Consider the following 18,358-nt stretch of genomic DNA (forward strand, 5'->3'; position numbering starts at 1 on the left):
GGGGCCTCGTCGAGGTTGTGCGAGACCCCACTTGCTCCGGGGCTTAGCGATCCCCGTTGGCCAAACCCCTCGGTGACCCTCGCTAGCCAAACCCCACCCTTGTCGGCCTTTGTCGGCGATGGGGGGAGGGCGGCAACTAGGGCTGTGCAGCCACTTATTATTATTATTATTATTATTATTATTATTATTATTATTATTATTATCAGCATTCAGATTATTTTTAGTTTTAATTTTTCAGTTAATTTTTAAGGTTAAGTCCATGTGGAATTCCACGTCTTCTTCTGGCAAGCCTACGCAAATATTAATGAAAAAAGGTCACGTATGATTTTCGGCAAGCCACGTTAGTTGAAAAAATTTCAGTCTTCGTTCCTCTTGTTCTTGATTCTCATTCCTTCTGATCGAAAAAAAAAAAAATCTTTTCAATAAAAAAAATGAATGTCCATTCCATTATCAACGGCAAACGGTTACCTGGGAGTTGGATTGCCCCAGGAGTGTCATGGACAAAGGTCTACCGCTGCTCGTCGCAATCTTTTTCCAATTCGATATCTTTGGCTAGTATCCGTGTCTCTATGCGTTAAGTTGCCCTAAACGAGCCCGATTATTTAAGGTTCGGTCCGAAGTGTCGTAACTAATTACTATGCAATAAAGATTTGTTAGTCGTAGCGTTCTGAGTTTATACACGACAAAAGGAATTGCTTACAATGAATTCGGTTGTAGAAAATGTAGTTGCGTTGTTTACTCTCTATAATTATGATCGGACTAGACGATCCCGCGTAATATTTGACGGAGCCAGCAATAGGAAGCTGGGCTTAAGTACACCACAAGTGTCATAAGCTGTGTATTACGCTCACTTTAGTATCAAAATTTCCAAATCGATCACTTTAGTGCTAAGTTTTTGTAACTTCGATCACTTAAGTGCCAATTTCTTTTAAAAGCGATCACTTTAGTGCCAGAGCCAACGTGGCTTGCCGAAAATTCGACACGTGCTATTTTTTATTAATATTGGAGATGACGTGGCTCGGTGAATTTGACACTAAAGTGATCATTTTTTAAAAATATTGGCACTTAAATGATCGTTTTTAAAAAAAGTTGGCACTTAAGTGATCATTTTGAAAGTTTTGGCACTGAAGTGATCGAAGTTACAAAAACTTAGCACTAAAGTGATCGATTTGAAAGTTTTAACACTAAAGTGAACGTCATACACAACTTATGGCACTTGGTAGACAAGCATAGGAAGTTGCCTCTTCTTTTACGGGAAGCTCCCGAGCATCCTCCCCTGTCCCTTCACTCTTCTTCTTCTTCTTCTTCTTCTTCTTCTCATGAACTCCGAGGAAACAAATAGCTTCACGTCGCTCCTCCAAAAAGTCCAGAGAGATCGCTGCTGCAAGAATCCATGGACCCTCAGCTCTACGAAGCCGCGAGATCCGGGGACGCCTCGTTCCTCGAGAGGATAGATGGCAACTCCACTCTGCTCTCGCAGGTGACCCCGAAGCGAAACACGATCCTTCACATCTCGGCCGAGTTCAAGCAAGTCGACTTCTTCAAAGAAGCCACGAGGCTCTGCCCATGGCTCTTCGATAAGACGAACTCGAAGCAAGAGACCCCACTTCAGGTCGCAGCCAAAGTGGGCTGCTCCGAGCTGGTTGACTTCATCGTTGACCGCGCCAGGAGGGCGTACCCGGATCTTGAGAGCGAGGTTGGGCATGATGGGGGTCTCCAGAAATTGCTCGGGATGGTCAATTTGGAGGGCGATAATGCGTTGCATTTGGGCGTTAGGAATGGGCATTACTTGGTGGTGAAGTCGCTGGTGGAGGCCGACGCTGGGCTCTTGGACTGTGCGAATTGCCCCGGCGAATCGCCCTTTTACATCGCCACGGCAAAGGGGCACGGCGAGATCGCTGAGCTGATACTGAGCCACTCCGGGAGTTGCTTCCCCGGAGGCACCAATGGGATGACTGCTCTGCACGCTGCTCTGTATTATCAGCTCAATGGTAATTCATGTCTCATACCCCGACTTTGTTACGAACTTTCATTTTTTTTATAGTTCTTGGCGTTGGCTTTTCTGAGCGTCTTCACTGGCTTTGGAAGAACTTTGATTACTGGAGGATACTTTTCAATCCTTTGTTAATTGGATGAAGTCAAAATTGCAGCTTGTGATTGTGTGATAAGGGTGGTAGTGTAAAAGGAAGGCAGTGAAAATTTTCACTTGGTCATACATTGCATAACATGCTTATGCATCACCTGGACGAGGAAGTTCTTTGATTAGTGGTGACCAGCGAGTGAAATGCCTCACAAAATGGGAATACTTGGTGGGTGAAATGTGTTTAACAGTTAAATGATGGCGACATTTGTAAATTCGGCTCCTTGAGTCTCTAATGAGATGGGTTTGTCTTAGGATTTTTGAAGTGCAGTTAATGGTAGGATGCAAGGCTGTCTCTTGAATGCCATGCCTTGATTAATTTTCTGCTGAAAGAATCCAAAGTTCATATCAATTAGCATAACTAGCAGAGAAGCTGGCCTCTTGTTTGTGTTTTTAGAAATGGTAGTTTTGGTAAAACCAGTCAACAAAATTGGTTATGCGGATCATCCGTCCCTGGGGCTTTAAGCAAGTAGGTCGCATTTGACACCCAATAATAATCTGCCACATTTATTTGGTACACTGGCCTTGTATACCAGTCCTAGCACGACTGTCATGTTTATTCACTAGCAATGCAAGCTGCTGACATGCTTGTTGTCTAGAATTGTTGCTATATCTACAAGATTAGTACAGATGTTTGTTTAGGAGAAGAAAGGACTCCAGTCATTTTTGGAAGTATTCAAGGTTGCAACTTCGTTGTCTGGCCTTTCCATTTCCTTGAGATTCGCATTCGCTGCAATCATGGTATGTTGTCTGCTGATTAACTATGTATGGAGGCTTAGCTAATTGACTCAGTAATGTCTTAATTTAAGTGAAGGTTGATGTGGAGATGCAGAGTCTAGATCTTGGCAATGGAAAAGAGTCTGTCCCCTGGTTCCTCCCTAACTTGTTTGCCGCAGAAGATGTCCCAAACTGCAGAAGAGCCTATATGCTTAAAATTCTTGTTAGATCTAGAAGGTTGAATAGTCTAAAACAAGCGAAAATTGACTAAGCAGCTACAGAAGTTTATAAGCTATTGTCATTTGATCAGGCACTATGAAGAAGATTGTAAAGAAAAGAGCAGACATGATACGAGAAGGAGATGCCCTTGGCTGGACTCCTCTCCATTATGCTGCTCATTTCGGCAATGTCAATGCTGTTCGATTGTTCTTAAAGTACGACAGTTCAGCGGCTTATATCCCAGACAAGGACGGAGAATCGGCCCTCCATATTGCGGCATTTAGAGGCCGCACTTCCGTCATGGAAGAGGTCCTAAAAGTTCGTCCCGACGCTTGCGACTTGCTAGACAACAAGGGAAGAACTGCTCTCCATGCCGCTGTTTTAGGAGGGCAAGAGAAGGCCGTTCGGTTCATTTTGGGGCTCCCGGAGCTTGTGGGCCTAGTGAACGAAGCGGACGAAGATGGGAACACGCCTCTACATCTGGCTGCCATGTACAAAAAGTACAGCATCATCGCAATCCTTGCTCGGGACAGCCGAGTAGACTTAAAAGCCATGAACAAGAAGAACTTGACGGCCCTCGGCATTTATAGGAAATATCAAGAGGTAAGTTATCTTCCGTTCGGTATCTCTCTCTTGTTGTGACTTAACAAGAAGCTAGCCCATGAAACAAAGGAATTGAATTTGTGCCAAGTGCGTCCACACCAAACTACACAGCGACAGAAATCTAAGTTCATCATCACATGAAAACTTTCTACCTTTTCTTGCTTACTAAATGGACCATTTTGACAAGGCAGCGTTTGTGCACATCAAATTAGCTTTCATGCTTATTTTCTACAATATGTGAATAATATTCAGACTCTATGCTGAAGTGCACATCATGATTATTGTTCCTTGTATGTAGAGTGGTTTTGCAGCTGCAAAGGTTTACTTCATGTTGAAAGAGACCTACGGCGTACAAGACATGCAAGCATGGGTCAACACGAATGTAAAGAAGATGCTTAATCGAGGACCCGATGAAATAGTCCCGACCGAGAACTTCGGCCACAAAGAGACCACTTCTCACGAAAAAGGCAACATGCTGGAGATCCACCTCCTCGTGGCGATGCTCATAGCCACAGTCACTTTTGCGGCTGCCTTCACAATGCCCGGCGGATACGACAATACTGGACCGGACGAGGGGATGGCCAGTCTCACCTCGAATCTGGCTTTCAAGGCATTCGTGATTTTTGATACTATGGCATTTTGCTGCTCGGTTGCCGCCGTGTATCTCCAGTTCGGGACTTCCGGGGGGGGCTACTATGAGCGAGCTCGGTTTATAAAGGCCGCCATGGTGTTCATCTTCATCGCTATACTCGGGATGGTATTAGCATTCGCATCGGCAATGTACATAGTGCTGGCCAAGTGCATTGGCCTTGGATTGACAGCTTACATTACGGCCGGCTGCTTTATTGCGACATTCTTTCTCCGGTGGTTCGTGGATCCGTTAGGGAAGCCAGATCTAGGATTACGCCCATTGAGGAAGTATCTACGGAACTTGCTCTTTCGGTACGAAGTAATCTAAGTAGCATGTCTGCAATTCATATCACACTTCCTAGTTTGTAATTATCGTTGGTTGGGTGATGCAAATCGTGTAAATTACTGTGGTAATGTGCCTCACCTTTACATATTTAGCATACCACCTCATGCGAATAAACTACTTTTCCAACCACGAGTGAGAGAGACAAGAATGAATGTACGTTATTACCCTTCTATACCATGATGCAACATTCAATCTGCAAGGATATTATGGGCATACACAAGAAAGACAGAGTATTATAAGAACAAATTCAAGTCGCGAATATGGAAAAAAAATGTTCTATTTCGTGGGCTCAGTGATGATTTAAGGGAGAGACGTTTGAACGAGTGTTATTACCCTTCCATTTAGTGTCAACATAATTCATTCAACATCTGGGAAATATTTTGTATGACGCATTTGTAGAGACCTGGTCCGACGAGGGCAGGGAATGGTTGCTAGGGCTAAAGGGCTAGGGCTAAAGAGCGGCTCCTGATAGGTTTTTAGGATGGTGAAGGGTGCAAAAATGAATCAAACTGTGCATCGAACAGAGGGAGAGCGATTTTGGAATATATATGTAAAAACTAGAATTAACTCACATAAACGCCTTTTGACGTAACGGAAATACTTAGCTAGCGAGCTCAAGTGGGAGCACTCCCACGACGCGTGACCCCTCCTGGGAAGGTTTCTACATATATGTCAAAGAATAAAACCGTGAGGAGCACTCCTAGGATGGTTAATCTCCTAGGAAGGTGCCCATCTATACGCCAAAAGATAAAACTATGAGGCTCAGTATGAGACGAGTAAAAGTGGACAATACCTGAGGGAGTTAATCATGTCAAAGCTTTTGCTACACATTATAGACTCCTTTCGATATGGAGAAAGTGTAGAAAAACTGATTTTTGACCTTTTGAAAAGCTTGTTGAACAAGGATGGGGTGCCGTCTCCACCTACCGCTACCATCTCCTGTTTCCATTTTCCGCCCCGCGTGGCAAAAGACCTAGTCAATCATCGTCTTGTTGTACGCTGAGCAAGCGTCTTGACTTATTATTATTGTTCTTGAGCAAGCTTCTTGACTTGGTGCTATACTTGACTAGTTATATAAACCTTTGTTCATCAGAAGATCGAAAAGCAAACATACAGATCCTTCCACTCAAAACCTGCCCAACGAAGAGTCTATTTGCTGAAACAAGCAGAACCATCAAATTCCCGAATTAGTGAAATCGACAGACGTAATGTTAAGCTTTAGTGTGCCATTGGGAGCCCGGTGCTCACTAATCTTTATCAGGGTGGTGTTATCAGCAGTGCAAAAGATTGATTAGTGCCGAGAAAATCCTTTCCATTTGCTTCGGAGCAGCGATTGCGACCTTTTGTAATGTATAGTTTTTAACTGTCAAATGTCTTCTTGACCTACTTTAGGTCATGTTTGGTGTATATTCCTAGTTTACTCTAGTTTTCTTTCTGTAGCACTTATTTCAAGGGACAAATTTGACACCTTCTGGTATCTTTACATATTGTGAACACTTTATAAGAGCTAAACTTAACCAAAAACTCTGAATAATCCGAAAAGGATATGCTTGTGTTGCGTCCTCTTCCGGGTGCAAATTGGGGAGTTGGTCCACTTACAGACATGTGCTGGCTTGTTGAGCCTCACTGCACGCTTGCTCAATCAAGCACAGGGCTCCTGTTTATGACTTCTTGTCTCTGTGCATGTGCAGCACATGTTGTTTCAGTGTATCTATGTGTGAGCGTTTACATGCTCAGCGGTTGCGTGCATTTGTGGGAAGATGGAGTCATGTATGCCTGTGTTTTCAGGCTCATGCCTGTCCAATTCAGGAGGGATGTGCATCCTGTGCGCAGGAACAGTCCCTTCTTTGCGGGTTCCATATATAATTCATCAAGCCCGCATAATCAGAAAAGAAGTGACCTATGATGGGTTCAATATACAACACTTACGGAGCAGAAATCCATTTTTTTTCCTCCAAAAGTAGAAAAATCAGCTTCTGGCAAGAAGTTGATTTTTCTATAGTAGAAGTGTTGCCATGCACGCCCTATGTGGTCAACAACTTAATGGGGGTAAGTGCGGATTGGTTCTATTGTCTATGCGCTCAATGCTATTGCTAGTGAGTTGAGATGATGTCCTCAATTTGTTGGTTTCTTGTGATCTTTTGAAATGTTGAGGTGTCTCTTTTATCTGCCATGGCCGAATTTGTTGGGGCAAATGGACTCATTGGATCGCTCTCTCGCGTGTTCCTGGCCTTTTGTGTCCATGAATTCATACTCTGTTTCATGTAGGTTTCTGTGATGGTTTGTCATGGCTTTTCTGGAAACATCTTACTTCTGTTGATCCGACTTTTAATGCTGGATGAGTGGCTTCTTAAGGGTGATATCATTTGCTGGAAAGATCCATTAAACTTACCCGCAAGACTTGTTTCTTAGTATTATTTGGTTGGTCAATTTCCAATTTCTAGATGTTGCATTCTGAGTATCTGCATGTACCATTCTGTTTTTAGGTAAACGTCTCCACATTGCATGCTTATGTTGCATGGGAAAAAAGAACAGCATCTCCTTGGTTGACCAAAACTGGTTTGAAGTACTATTGTCAATCTCTTTATTTCCAGATTGCATTAGTATAAGACTAATGGTAGATGCACCCCATAGTAGCTGTAGTTATGTGTTTCGACATAATATGAAGCACACGTAGTTTGGCTGGATAGGTCTCCAAATTGAACGCGTTCCATCCCCAAACTCGAATGTGGTTCCATCTCCAAATTGAATGAATCATAGTTTGTAGATGGCTTGCAGTTACAGTTTTCCCGATCGGCTTGCTTCTCCTTAGTAGCAATACAGTTGCATGGCTTTTGTCACTATATGTTGCGTTCATTCCAGTAGTCTTTTTGTGCATATTAAATTTTAATTGGCTCCAAGTCATCAGCAAAGTTGATTTAGTACGACTTTATCAAACACCGAAGTGATTTTTTGTTATAAAAGAATATGATGAAAGAAAGAACATGGAAAGAAACAATAAGTATATATTGTTTTGGGTAATAAATTAAAGCGCAGACCAATGTTAGGTGGGACAGAATCTGGCCAATGTTCTGTCCTGTTCCGTTACAGATGTGTCCTGAGTACGCTTCTTGATTCTTGTCCTGTTGTTTTTATATTACCGTTTGAAGCACGACCTGAAGGGAATACTTCGGAGCAACGAAATTAAGATATCTTACAGAAACTTTCTCCTCAGTGAACAGACAATTTGCTGAAACAAATCGAATCTCGACCATGGCACAAAAGCTCACTAACGACATGGTTGTTGAGATACTCGAGGCTGCCAGTCTAGTCCCTGATGCAGTTCAAGTGCGTGAGCAAGCAGTGGCGGTCCTTAATTTCAGGCTACATCTGCAAAGGTTCCTCGTGGGGCACATTAACACTAGCCAGAGAATCATCAAGAGCAGCCCGGCCCAGACTGTTAACTACGAAGTGCTCGACAACAACTGTGATGCAGGGGGCGATCATGCAGTGAAGAAGCCTCATGACCTGGTGTTGACACCTAAATTTTGACTTTTCCTTTTCAATCATTTTCTGCATAAAAAAATAGAACTAACTTTAGTTCTAAACAAAAATAACAAAATCATTTTTATTTTTGTCATTCATGCATTCATTTGCATCGGCAGTGTGAGGAATTGAGCTTAATTTGACAAGCGGCTGGATCCGAACTTGTATGGGAAATTGTGCCCAGGCATGGTGAAGTGTCTTAAAAATTCGAGAAGGCTTGGACTTATTTTCAAATTTAATCCAACCTATTCTTGCTCATTTAAATGTTTGAGGTTTTTAATTAATCATTCATTTAATTAATTAAATTCCAATTCGAGCTTAAATTTGCATGCTAAGCCCACATCACATGTGGGATTCGGCTGGCCCTATGCATGTCTATTATGACAAAAATTTCAGTCTTATTTTAACGCAAATTAGGCCCCCTAAGACTTAATTAAAATCTGATTTTTGGTGAGGGGTCTATTTTGCGATAATTACAAAATTTAGGCCCAAGCTTGCAAGGTTTTTGTCTATATAAACTAGCTTATGTCTAGGTTTACGTGAGGAGGCCACACATTATAACATACGGCATATAGAGAGAGAGGCAGAGGTGTTCAGAAAAGGGAGGACGCTCATGGTTGTCGTGCTCAAAAGCTGTGACGCCTAGACTACTCAAGCACGCTCGCAACACCAATTCCTCCCTTCCGTGATCAATATTGCTGCAATCTCAAGTCCATGAAGTTTCTCCCTCGCGGAACACCTTCGTGACCTCTCCGAACATGCACTCGACGAAAGGGCTGTGGATTTGTTTTTTTTTTTTTGGCTGGGATGGTCACATGATGAATCACAGATCACCACCGAATTGGAAGACTGCAAATCCAGTCAAGATTCCTCCACCAATTTGACCCTGAAGGAGACACACGTAGCATGGGCAAGAGAGGACAGCAGGATGAATCCAACAGGAAGTCTCAATTGAGTTCCCATTCTCCATTATAGACCATTGTCTCATAAACTTGCCATTGACCCAATCGTTGCTTCTGTTCTAGCCTTGAAATTATTGCAAGTTTCATTGAATTGCAGGTTCCATTAATAAGCCATCCCGTGATCAAAATTTTTGTCGCAAGGTTTCTCTAACAGTTGCTCATCATGATTCCCGGTGAATCCTAATAAATCTCTGGTTCCTTATATCCTTGTTCCAAGAATTTTTGCTACAAGTTGAGGGATCAGTTCGCCGCTGTTGGGAGTTCAATTTGCTGTTGTTCGTGACCAAAAACAGCACTGTTTTTGGACAATTTCACTAACTATTCAATGTAGATTTTGCCCGCTATCCATGATCAATTTTACTGCTATTTACGAATGGTTTCTTGACTGTTTTGTTCAGATTTTTAGGTGGATTTGTGGTCAAAATTACTGCTGCAAGTTGAGATGCGCCTTCACCGAAACCTTTGATTCGTGCGCAAATCCCCTTAGCCAATCGGTTCAGTTTTCAAGCTTGCTTCACGAGATTGGTTTGGAATTCGAATTCGGAAAGTTATCCGCGAGGTAGGTAACAATCATAATCTGAATATATTTTAGATATATTGTTGCCTATTTCGAATTATTCTTATATAATCATATCTTGTAGAGTATCATATATTTTCGGAATATTCAAATAACTCAAGATTCAATCAGATTTTCTTTTTAGGAATATTGAATGCATCTTTAAAATTCGGGAAGTTATCTAGTATACTTCGAAAAATTTCAGAAGATAATCTTTCCATTTTTTAAAAGATATCAATCCTTTGTGGATAGGAGCTTATCTCCTTGAAAATTCCGGAATCCCCTAAGGATTTTCGAAAATTCAATAAATATTTGCACATCTTTAAACAAAACTGCCTATAATGTATGCTCCCTGGTGCCTAGTCCCGTCGAAAAATTAAATCACACGCCACGCCCTTGATCTTATGGGATGAGATGGTGATTTAAATATAGAAATTCGTATTCTGCCCTTTGGCGAGAAGGGACGTTGTGTTTCTATATATTTATCCGCATACCGGCTTGAATCTTTGAGGATGTAGCGGATAAAATCTCGCTCCGGCCCGGATCTTCGGGAATGAGAAGATTTATCGGAAAATCTGATTTAAAGGTATATTATGGGCATTTTTGTTTAATTTTGTTCAAATTCGTCTGTTTCAATTCAAAAATTCGAAAAAAAAATTAAAAAAAGGGAAAATTCGAAAATAAAAAAAAAGGGAAATCAAAATCACAAATCATCAATCGGGAAAAGGCATCTTCATGAAATTTGGTACCGAAAGGGTGTTAATTAAAAATTAACATAATCAAGTTCCCGAACCCTAAACCTCTGGTTAGCAGAAAATAAAGTATTCTCCCGTACTTTATTTAGGTATCTAATCTACCTACCAAAAAAGATTAGTGGCGGCTCCTAAATTAAAAATCAAATCTAAGTTGCGGGGCTTGGGAGAGTTCGTATTATGTTAGTTAATTCATCTAATTAACCTAATAATCCATTAACTTAAAAATTAATTTTTAGGTCGCGACACACGGGAAGGGACGATCCCAGTGAGGAGCCCAGTATCGTGGTGTCCTGCGATGGGCTGGTGTGTCTGTCGGTCTGCGGCAGATTCATGTTGCCCAATCCGACCACCAAGGAGTCTAGGAATTTACCTGACTCTGACTTGCGCCCAGGAAACGAGGTCTTACACGGATTCGGTTATGACTCCACATCAAAGGACTACAAAATAGTTCAAGGTGCCCATTTTCCTGCTAATGATGGTTCTAAAGAATGTGTTGTGGAGATATTTTCACTCAGATCATGTACCTGGAAAAGGATTCCTCACAAAGACGTCCTAAATCTGTATGAATGTGGGGTCTATTTGAATGGTGCGGTCCATTGTAGCGTTTCCTTTGGGAGCGGAGACAGGATGTAGCAAGCAACGTCTCGTTTGATTTGGCCAAGGAAGAGTTCTGGGAGGTGCTCCTGATCCCTAGAGTCGAAGAGGGCGTGATCTTTGAGGGCCTCAGAGTTTACGGGGGATTCCTGTTCATGTACTATGGAACTTGGCTGCCTCGCTGCAAGGCATGGATCATGAAGGAGTACGGGAACCCAGAGTCCTGGATGAAGTGGTTCAGCATCTCGACCGAGGGCTTGCCCGCCAGTCAATATTACATTGTCCCACTGGCCTGCACTGGGAAAGGGAAGATTGTGTTCCAGATCGATGTGTGGGAGATGATTCTGTCCAACCCAGATGACGGAACTTTCAAGAATTACCCCATCAAGGAGGACGACAACATGGAGTCTGCTACCTATCTGGAAACTCTTGTTTCGCCCTATCTCGACCATGAGCAATGAAGGATGAAATGGCAGGCTTTAGGGGTGACAAAAAGGGCGCTGCTGAACATAGAGGGAGGACAAGAGTTTGCTGCATCCTTATTGTCCTGTTGTAAGAGTTCTTGCTGTTAATTTCAAATGGTAGATCTTATAATTAGTCTTCTGTTCCCCATATAGCTGGTCAAACCATGGTTGCGTCTAGCCACTTTGATCAGAACATAACCCTACATACCTTCATATATGATCTAATATGCACCTTTGATCACTTGAACTATTAGCCTTAAACAGCTCCTCTGTTGCTCACCAATGTCTCATTTGATTGAAGTTGCACCTGATCGCCATCCTGAAACCACACTTGTTTCTGCAGTGAATTACCCGCCAATCTTTCAAGCTGGTGGCTCCACTGGGAATAACCAGAGTCAATTTGATAAAGAGGTCGGTTTTATGTAACAAGGCGGTAGAAGCATAAAGATGTTCACTGGAAAATTCTCCAATAGGACACACTGTCTGTTAAAACATGTCGAAAGTACTTTTCACAGAACAATGTCCACTTTCATTTCTCTGCATTCTTCATACTCAAGCACAGCCGTCATGACAAGTAAAACTAAAAGCTATACCAAGGCTTCTTTAGATACAGAACAACCGTATCCAACACCTACAAGCAGATCAATCATAAAGCTTAGCTCTTTCGTCTGCCGTCTGATAAGCTGAGCGGACCTCATCGTATTTAATCTTTCAGCGGCTTCAGCTCTTGCGGTCAATCATATTTTCCCGTTTCGTTTAGGTTCATGCGCTGGTTCGTCTGGCTTGTCTAGACTCGTCTTTCTTCTGTCAATTTGAGAGACCACTTGCTTCTTGATTTTTAACTCTGGTTACATGCACAGACGCGTGCTTAATGTATCAAAAGCCAGTTCGGTCGGACGCTCTTGAAAATGAAGGCAACCTCCATCCCAAAGGCAGAAACTGGGTCCGGTCAGATCTCATCTAATGGCCTGCAAGTCATCCTTGAAGATGATGACTTTATGAACTACTCTGGCCTCTTCTATATTATAATAACTAAAGCAAACAAAGAAGAGTCAAAAGAGAGTGACTTCTGGAAAAGCTTTGCGTAATCAACTCCCAACTACGGTCTTGCATTGGTGGATGGAAACTGATCAATAATACTGGCTCGCTAAGCACAATGCTTAAAAAGCACGCTTTGTTCATCGAGTCCTAAACCATTTTTTTACTCATCAATAATACTGGGGTTCTGACTAGAAGAGTTCCTTATTTAAGCATGCTCAGCAAAAGATCAATTAAACAGTAAAGAAACAGATCTCCTACTTGAATGAGCACGATGAAGAGACTTTGCCAAAACAAAGTGAAGCTCTGCCATGGCAGAAAACCTTATGGAGGATATTATCATCGACATACTGTGGAGGCTACCGGTCAAGTCCTTGATGCGATTCAAGTGCAAAAGCAAGCAATGGCGGTCTCTGATTTCTGACCAGCACTTTGCGAGATTGCACCTGCAAAGGCTCATCTTGGAGAACATAGCCCCGAGCCGGAAAATTATCAAAAGCAACCCGCTCCAAACCATAGGCTATGAAGCACTCGACAACGATGAGGTCAATGATCATGCGGTAGTAGAGTATCATGACTTGGGAAGGGATGAACGGCTTGCAGGGTCGTGCCATGGCTTGATGAGTTTGGCTATCGGTGATGGATTTCTCGTGTATAAACCAACCGCCAGGAGTCCAGGAAGTCGCCAGCTTCTGATTTAGTTGCAGAACACGAGTTCTTCTATGTGTTCAGTTACAACTCCGCAACCGATGACTATAAAATAGTACATGGAGCTTTCCTCAAAGCAAATGATGGCTCTAAGGAATGTGTATTGGAGATGCTGTCGCTCCGATCCGGTTCCTGGAGAAGGGTTCCTAGCAAAGGTGTTCCCAAGATGGATGGAGTCGGAGTTTATCTAAACGGGACTGTTCATTGCCTCGTTAATCATGGAAGGGGTAATAGGATAGAGCAAGCGATCATTCCATTTGGTTTGGCCCCAGAAACATTTGAAGAGGCGATTCCAATCCCCAAAGTCGAAGGTATAGTTTTTTGAGGGTGTGGGGATTCACGGGGGACGCCTATTCATTTTTTATGTCACTTTCAGAACTAGTTTCGAGGCTTGGATCATGAACGAATATGGGAAAAGGGAATCTTGGACAAGATCGTTCAGTGTCCTGATCGACGGATTACTTACTTGTCAACTTTATACTATCCCGTCAGCCTACACCCGGAGTGGAAAAATTGTTTTCCAGATCGATGTGTCGGAGATGATATTGTTCAATCCGGAGGATGGTACTTACAATAATTACCCCATTGACAAGGGTCATAATGTTGAGTCCGCTATCTACGTGGAAACTCTTGTTTCGCCCTATGTTGGCCATGAGCAAATGAAGGTACAAGCATTACGTTTGCTGGTTTAGTGCATTATGTTTAGTACACATAATGCCCCAAAGAGTTCTCATAGCCATGTATCTTTCTGGTTCGCAAGTCGTATTTGAATTTGATTCCACTGTCTCTAATCCCGCCCAACCCAAGATTATTATAGGATATGCAACAACATCTAAAGCATTCTAAAGAAGTAATTGATCGAGTAGTTAACATATGATTCAAGAAGAGGAGCACAATGTGGCTTCTAACCTTAAAATTGGCGATCTTACGTACATGCGTATGTATTCCACGAAAATGAGAGAACCAACCAACAACCTTTTTCCAATTGCGAGTTCCGATCTATGTCGTTACTCAAAATGAGATTTTCCAATCTATTTGCTAGCATTAACACAACATTCTCAAGGGAATGCAATCAAGAAGAAGAAGAAGAAGAAGAAAAGAAAAGGGTACACATGCTCAACCAGTTGAGATCTCATCAATCTGTCTTATAAGTCCAGCACATTGTTTTGGTATCTGACTGACGAAAATGACAGGCAGAACAATTCTTCGTTGAGCCATCCTACATCCCTTTTAAAACCAATCTTTACATGGAGTGATTCCATTCGTAATAGGAAAAGTACAATGATCTGATGACATAGACTTTAACAAATCAAACTCGTAACTGTAAAACTAGTGCTCTCGTTCTAACGAAAATCTCAAATCGGGTGAACCTAGACTTTGATTTTGATCCCGAGATAGAATTTATGCCAAACATGGGTGACACGATAAACAATAATTTCGGTGTCTCCATTGCAAATTTCTTCTGAGGTTATGTTAGGGGATTAGGGAAAAAATGGGATGTGATAAGCGTATATTTGGTAACGCTCCTATTTCTTTAATTCCCGATCTTTTGTTCTCGGGAACAGAAAAAGAACATAAATCTATTTGTAACTTGAGTTAATTTTTCTATTCAAGAACGGATCAATGCCCATGGAACATATTTGAAATGAAAATAAGAAAAAAAAATTGGATTTTTTGCTCCCGAGAATAAAATTAGAAAAAATTATTTCTGCTTAGAAATTGTTCCTAAAAACATAAATTATTGTCAAATAGGCTCTAAGGCTACGTTTGATAGTCGGGATAAAAAGATAAGATTTATCATATCCCGTATTTGGTGTCTGCTCAAGATTGGATAAAGTGGGATATAAAAGGGATATAGTCAACTTAAAATTGTCTCATGGAGGAGGTGAGATAGAGGTGGATAGGATTTCTAACTACCTTATGTATAAGTTATTTTTTTGAAATAACAATTTTCTTAAATTAATAAAATTAAAATAGTATTAGAATATAAATAATATGTGATTTCTAATAAAACTTAAAAATAAAATAAAAAGAAATTCATAACTATTTAATTCTATTTTTATTTATGCATTCGAATTTCTTTTTATCTTATGATATAAGTTCAATATATATAGTGTTTATATTTATTACATATTTTACGTATTTTAGTATTTTTAGGAATATTAGTATGGTTTACTATTTAATAAGATATCATTAGAGAATGACGGAAGGGGGAAAAATAATTAAAAAAAGAAAAGGAAAAGGAGTGAAAAAAATAAGCAAAAACAAAAATGAAGTAAGCAATAGTGTAATGAAATGTTCTTTCCACCACTGTTTGTGTAACTTTTAAGGTAATAGACAAAATAAGATGCGAAAATATTCGATTTTATAATTTCGATTCACCAGATAATAAATATAATATAGCAAAATTTCTGAATTTCATATACTACCCTATCTAATCTCACCCTATTTAAAAATTCAAACGACCAAATACAATCTAAGCTGAGCGTTATCTTTCGTGGTGTGCGGTTGCTGTCCAAAACCGGCCGAGATAACCATGTAATCCGGATTAGAAGATCTCGTGTGGAGCGTGGGATTCATGATATAAAAGCTCCTTTCTGAAAAAACCCTACCTCCTCCTTCTTCTTCTCCATAGCTCTCTGTAACAGTTACAATTAGATCCAGCGGCGAGGCAACAAGCTTTGGCATCACTCTGTCATAGGTAACGACCGACCCTGTCACCAACACGCACGTTTTACTGATGTTTTTTTCATTTTTTTTGTTGTCGTCGTCGTCGTCGTCTTTCCGGGCTTCTTTTTCATAACAGATATTGTGAGATCGTCGTCTCCTCTGCTCCGGCGAACTCTTCTGTCGCAGTGACCAATTGCTAATTTTTCGTGCGATTTTAAGGTCTTAGGATTTCTGCTCGGTCTTTTGTTTCTTAATGCCCCTTTCTGTGACAAGCCTCAAGGTGGAGTGTGCGTAGCATGGAGTGTTGCTATAGACAAGATTTACTCAGTAGGTAGTGCGACGAGTGTGCTAAGAATCAATAAGGAAAGGTGGATTGGTCTGATCAGTTTTGGTTTCCATTGAACATACCAAATCGTTATTCTGTCTCCTGTCTTTCCGTGTATGATAGGATGTCTTGGAATTTGTCTGTTGATCCTGTCTGCTTTGTGGTGAGCACGCTTGTTGATCGAGTCCTAAACCGTTTTTTTTTTATTCTGGGGTTCTGACTAGAAGAGTTCCTTGTTTAAGCCTGCTCAGGAAAAGACCGATTAAACAGCGAAGAAGCAGATCTCTTAGTTGAATGAGCTCGATGAAGAAACAGTTTGCCGAAACAAGTCGAAGCTCCGCCGTGGCAGAAAACATTACAGAGGATATTATCATCGACATACTGTCAAGGCTACCTGCCAAGTCCTTGATGCGATTCAAGTGCGTAAGCAAGCGATGGCGATCACTGATTTCTGACCAGCGCTTTGCAAAATTGCACCTACAAATGCTCAGCTTGGAGACTGTAGCCCCTAGCCAGAAAATCATCAAAAGCAACCCGCTTCAAATCATAGACTATGAAGCACTTGACGACGATGAGGTCAATGATCATGTGGTGGTAGAGTCTCATGACTTGGGAAGGGACGAACCCCAGGGGCTCGTGGGGTCGTGCCACGGCTTGGTGAGTTTGGCTGTCTACGGTGGATTTCTCGTGTATAACCCAACCACCAGGGAGTCCAGGAAGTTGCCAGCTTCTAATTTAGTTGCAACGTACGAGTGCTTCCATGGGTTCGGTTACATGTCCACAACTGATGACTACAAACTAGTACATGGAGCTTTCTTTACGGCAGATGATGGCTCTGAGGAATGTGTATTGGAGATATTTTCGCTCCGATATGGTTCCTGGAGAAGGGTTCCAAGCGAAGATGTTCCCCTGTTGGATGGAGTTGGAATTTATCTGAACGGGGCTGTTCATTGGATCATGGATCATGGAAGCGGATATAGGACAGAGCAAGCGATCATTCCATTTGGTTTAGCGACGGAAACATTTGAAGTGGCAATTCCAATCCCCAAAGTCGAAGGTGTACTTTTTGAAGGTGTGGGGATTCATGAGGGACGCCTACTCATTTATGACTTCACTTCTATAAGTTTCGAGGCTTGGGTCATGAACGAATACGGGAAAAAGGAATCTTGGACAAGATTATTCAGCATCCCAATCGACGGTTTTCCAGACCATAAGTTTTATGTAATCCCAATAGCCTACACTCGGAGCGGAAAAATTGTTTTCCAGATCGATGTGTCGGAGATGATTTTGGTCAATCCGAAGGATGGTACTTACAAGAATTACCCCATTGAAGAGCATGATAATGTTGAGTCCGCTATTTATATGGAAACTCTTGTTTCCCCATATATTGGCCATGAGCAATGAAGTTACAAGCTTTATAACTTGAAAGATCAAAGTGGTATTGGGTGGGATTACGAAAACCATAGTGTTGACAGTCACTCGAAGGATAGTTGGCAAAAATATTGCAAGGTGTGTGTCACTGCTCATTTTCCTCTTTATTACTTGTTTCTTTATCCAACAGTAAATATAGTCTCTTTGTAGAGGGAATTGCTTCTTTTAGAGGAAAGCCCTTACCTCGATATGATCGACTGCCAATCATATAATGAAAGGAACACGCCAAACGGAATCTCAATGAAGACCCTTTAGAAGCTCATGCGGCTTTAGACCATTAACAAGGTAAGAATCATCATGTTAAGGCAACTATTTGTGCAAGTCCAAACTTACCACCACCATCTTCTTCTAGACACAATCATTCAGGCCTTCAAGAAGGGAAAAAAGGGCTAAAGCAAGTGATAAATGCGCTGATAGATTAGTTTTGATTCTAGGCACTTTTGGCTCTTTTCTTGAAAAAGCTAGTGAGATGATTTAAATGATTGTTAGTTGCATTGGACATGCTAAAAGTTTGGACAATGATGATAAAATAAACAATGATGAGTTTCTTTAAACGTCTCTAAGAATTGTGGATAGAATAACATTATGTTGAAAACCTGTGAAGAATCTTAAGATCATTCAGCTCCCTTTTGGATTGAACTAGATGATAGGAAGAAATTTACAAAAATGCTTCTC

The 18,358-nt window shown here is 41.4% G+C and overlaps 4 protein-coding genes across 4 annotated transcripts in view; all 4 read left to right on the forward strand.

Moving 5' to 3' along the window:
* LOC125315567 (histone-lysine N-methyltransferase, H3 lysine-79 specific-like) overlaps positions 1-6,466 on the forward strand; it is a 33,103-nt gene extending 26,637 nt beyond the window's left edge. Inside the window, exon 2 of the mRNA XM_048280864.1 lies at positions 6,444-6,466. The gene's annotated coding sequence lies outside the window, so the exon portion shown is untranslated. The remainder of the gene's footprint in view (positions 1-6,443) is intronic.
* Positions 1,247-4,723, forward strand: LOC115753290 (ankyrin repeat-containing protein NPR4-like). Its single transcript, XM_030691841.2, has 3 exons — positions 1,247-1,991; positions 3,168-3,679; positions 3,978-4,723. Exons 1-3 carry the CDS (start codon positions 1,394-1,396, stop codon positions 4,635-4,637), a joined length of 1,770 nt encoding a protein of 589 aa, XP_030547701.1. The 5' UTR covers positions 1,247-1,393; the 3' UTR covers positions 4,638-4,723.
* Positions 6,467-12,859: 6,393 nt separating the features above from the next.
* Positions 12,860-14,045, forward strand: LOC125314572. The gene is made up of 2 exons (XM_048277138.1): positions 12,860-13,201; positions 13,634-14,045. Exons 1-2 carry the CDS (start codon positions 12,861-12,863, stop codon positions 13,947-13,949), a joined length of 657 nt encoding a protein of 218 aa, XP_048133095.1. The 5' UTR covers position 12,860; the 3' UTR covers positions 13,950-14,045.
* Positions 14,046-16,555: 2,510 nt separating this feature from the next.
* LOC115732714 (F-box/kelch-repeat protein At3g06240-like) lies at positions 16,556-17,656 on the forward strand. Its single transcript, XM_030663397.2, has one exon. The coding sequence runs from the start codon at positions 16,556-16,558 to the stop codon at positions 17,654-17,656; it is 1,101 nt and encodes a 366-aa protein (XP_030519257.2).
* Positions 17,657-18,358: the final 702 nt, after the last annotated feature.

The sequence above is a fragment of the Rhodamnia argentea genome, chromosome 1, assembly GCF_020921035.1.
Source record: "Rhodamnia argentea isolate NSW1041297 chromosome 1, ASM2092103v1, whole genome shotgun sequence".
Lineage (NCBI taxonomy): Eukaryota > Viridiplantae > Streptophyta > Magnoliopsida > Myrtales > Myrtaceae > Rhodamnia > Rhodamnia argentea.

Coding starts and splice junctions, on each gene's coding strand:
- LOC115753290 (XM_030691841.2), top strand. CDS start 1,394: ATGGACCCTCAGCTCTACGAAGCCGCGAGATCCGGGGACGCCTCGTTC. Junction 1,992..3,167: donor TCTGTATTATCAGCTCAATG/GTAATTCATGTC, acceptor TCATTTGATCAG/GCACTATGAAGAAGATTGTA. Junction 3,680..3,977: donor TTTATAGGAAATATCAAGAG/GTAAGTTATCTT, acceptor CCTTGTATGTAG/AGTGGTTTTGCAGCTGCAAA.
- LOC125314572 (XM_048277138.1), top strand. CDS start 12,861: ATGGCAGAAAACCTTATGGAGGATATTATCATCGACATACTGTGGAGG. Junction 13,202..13,633: donor ATCGGTGATGGATTTCTCGT/GTATAAACCAAC, acceptor TGTCACTTTCAG/AACTAGTTTCGAGGCTTGGA.
- LOC115732714 (XM_030663397.2), top strand. CDS start 16,556: ATGAAGAAACAGTTTGCCGAAACAAGTCGAAGCTCCGCCGTGGCAGAA.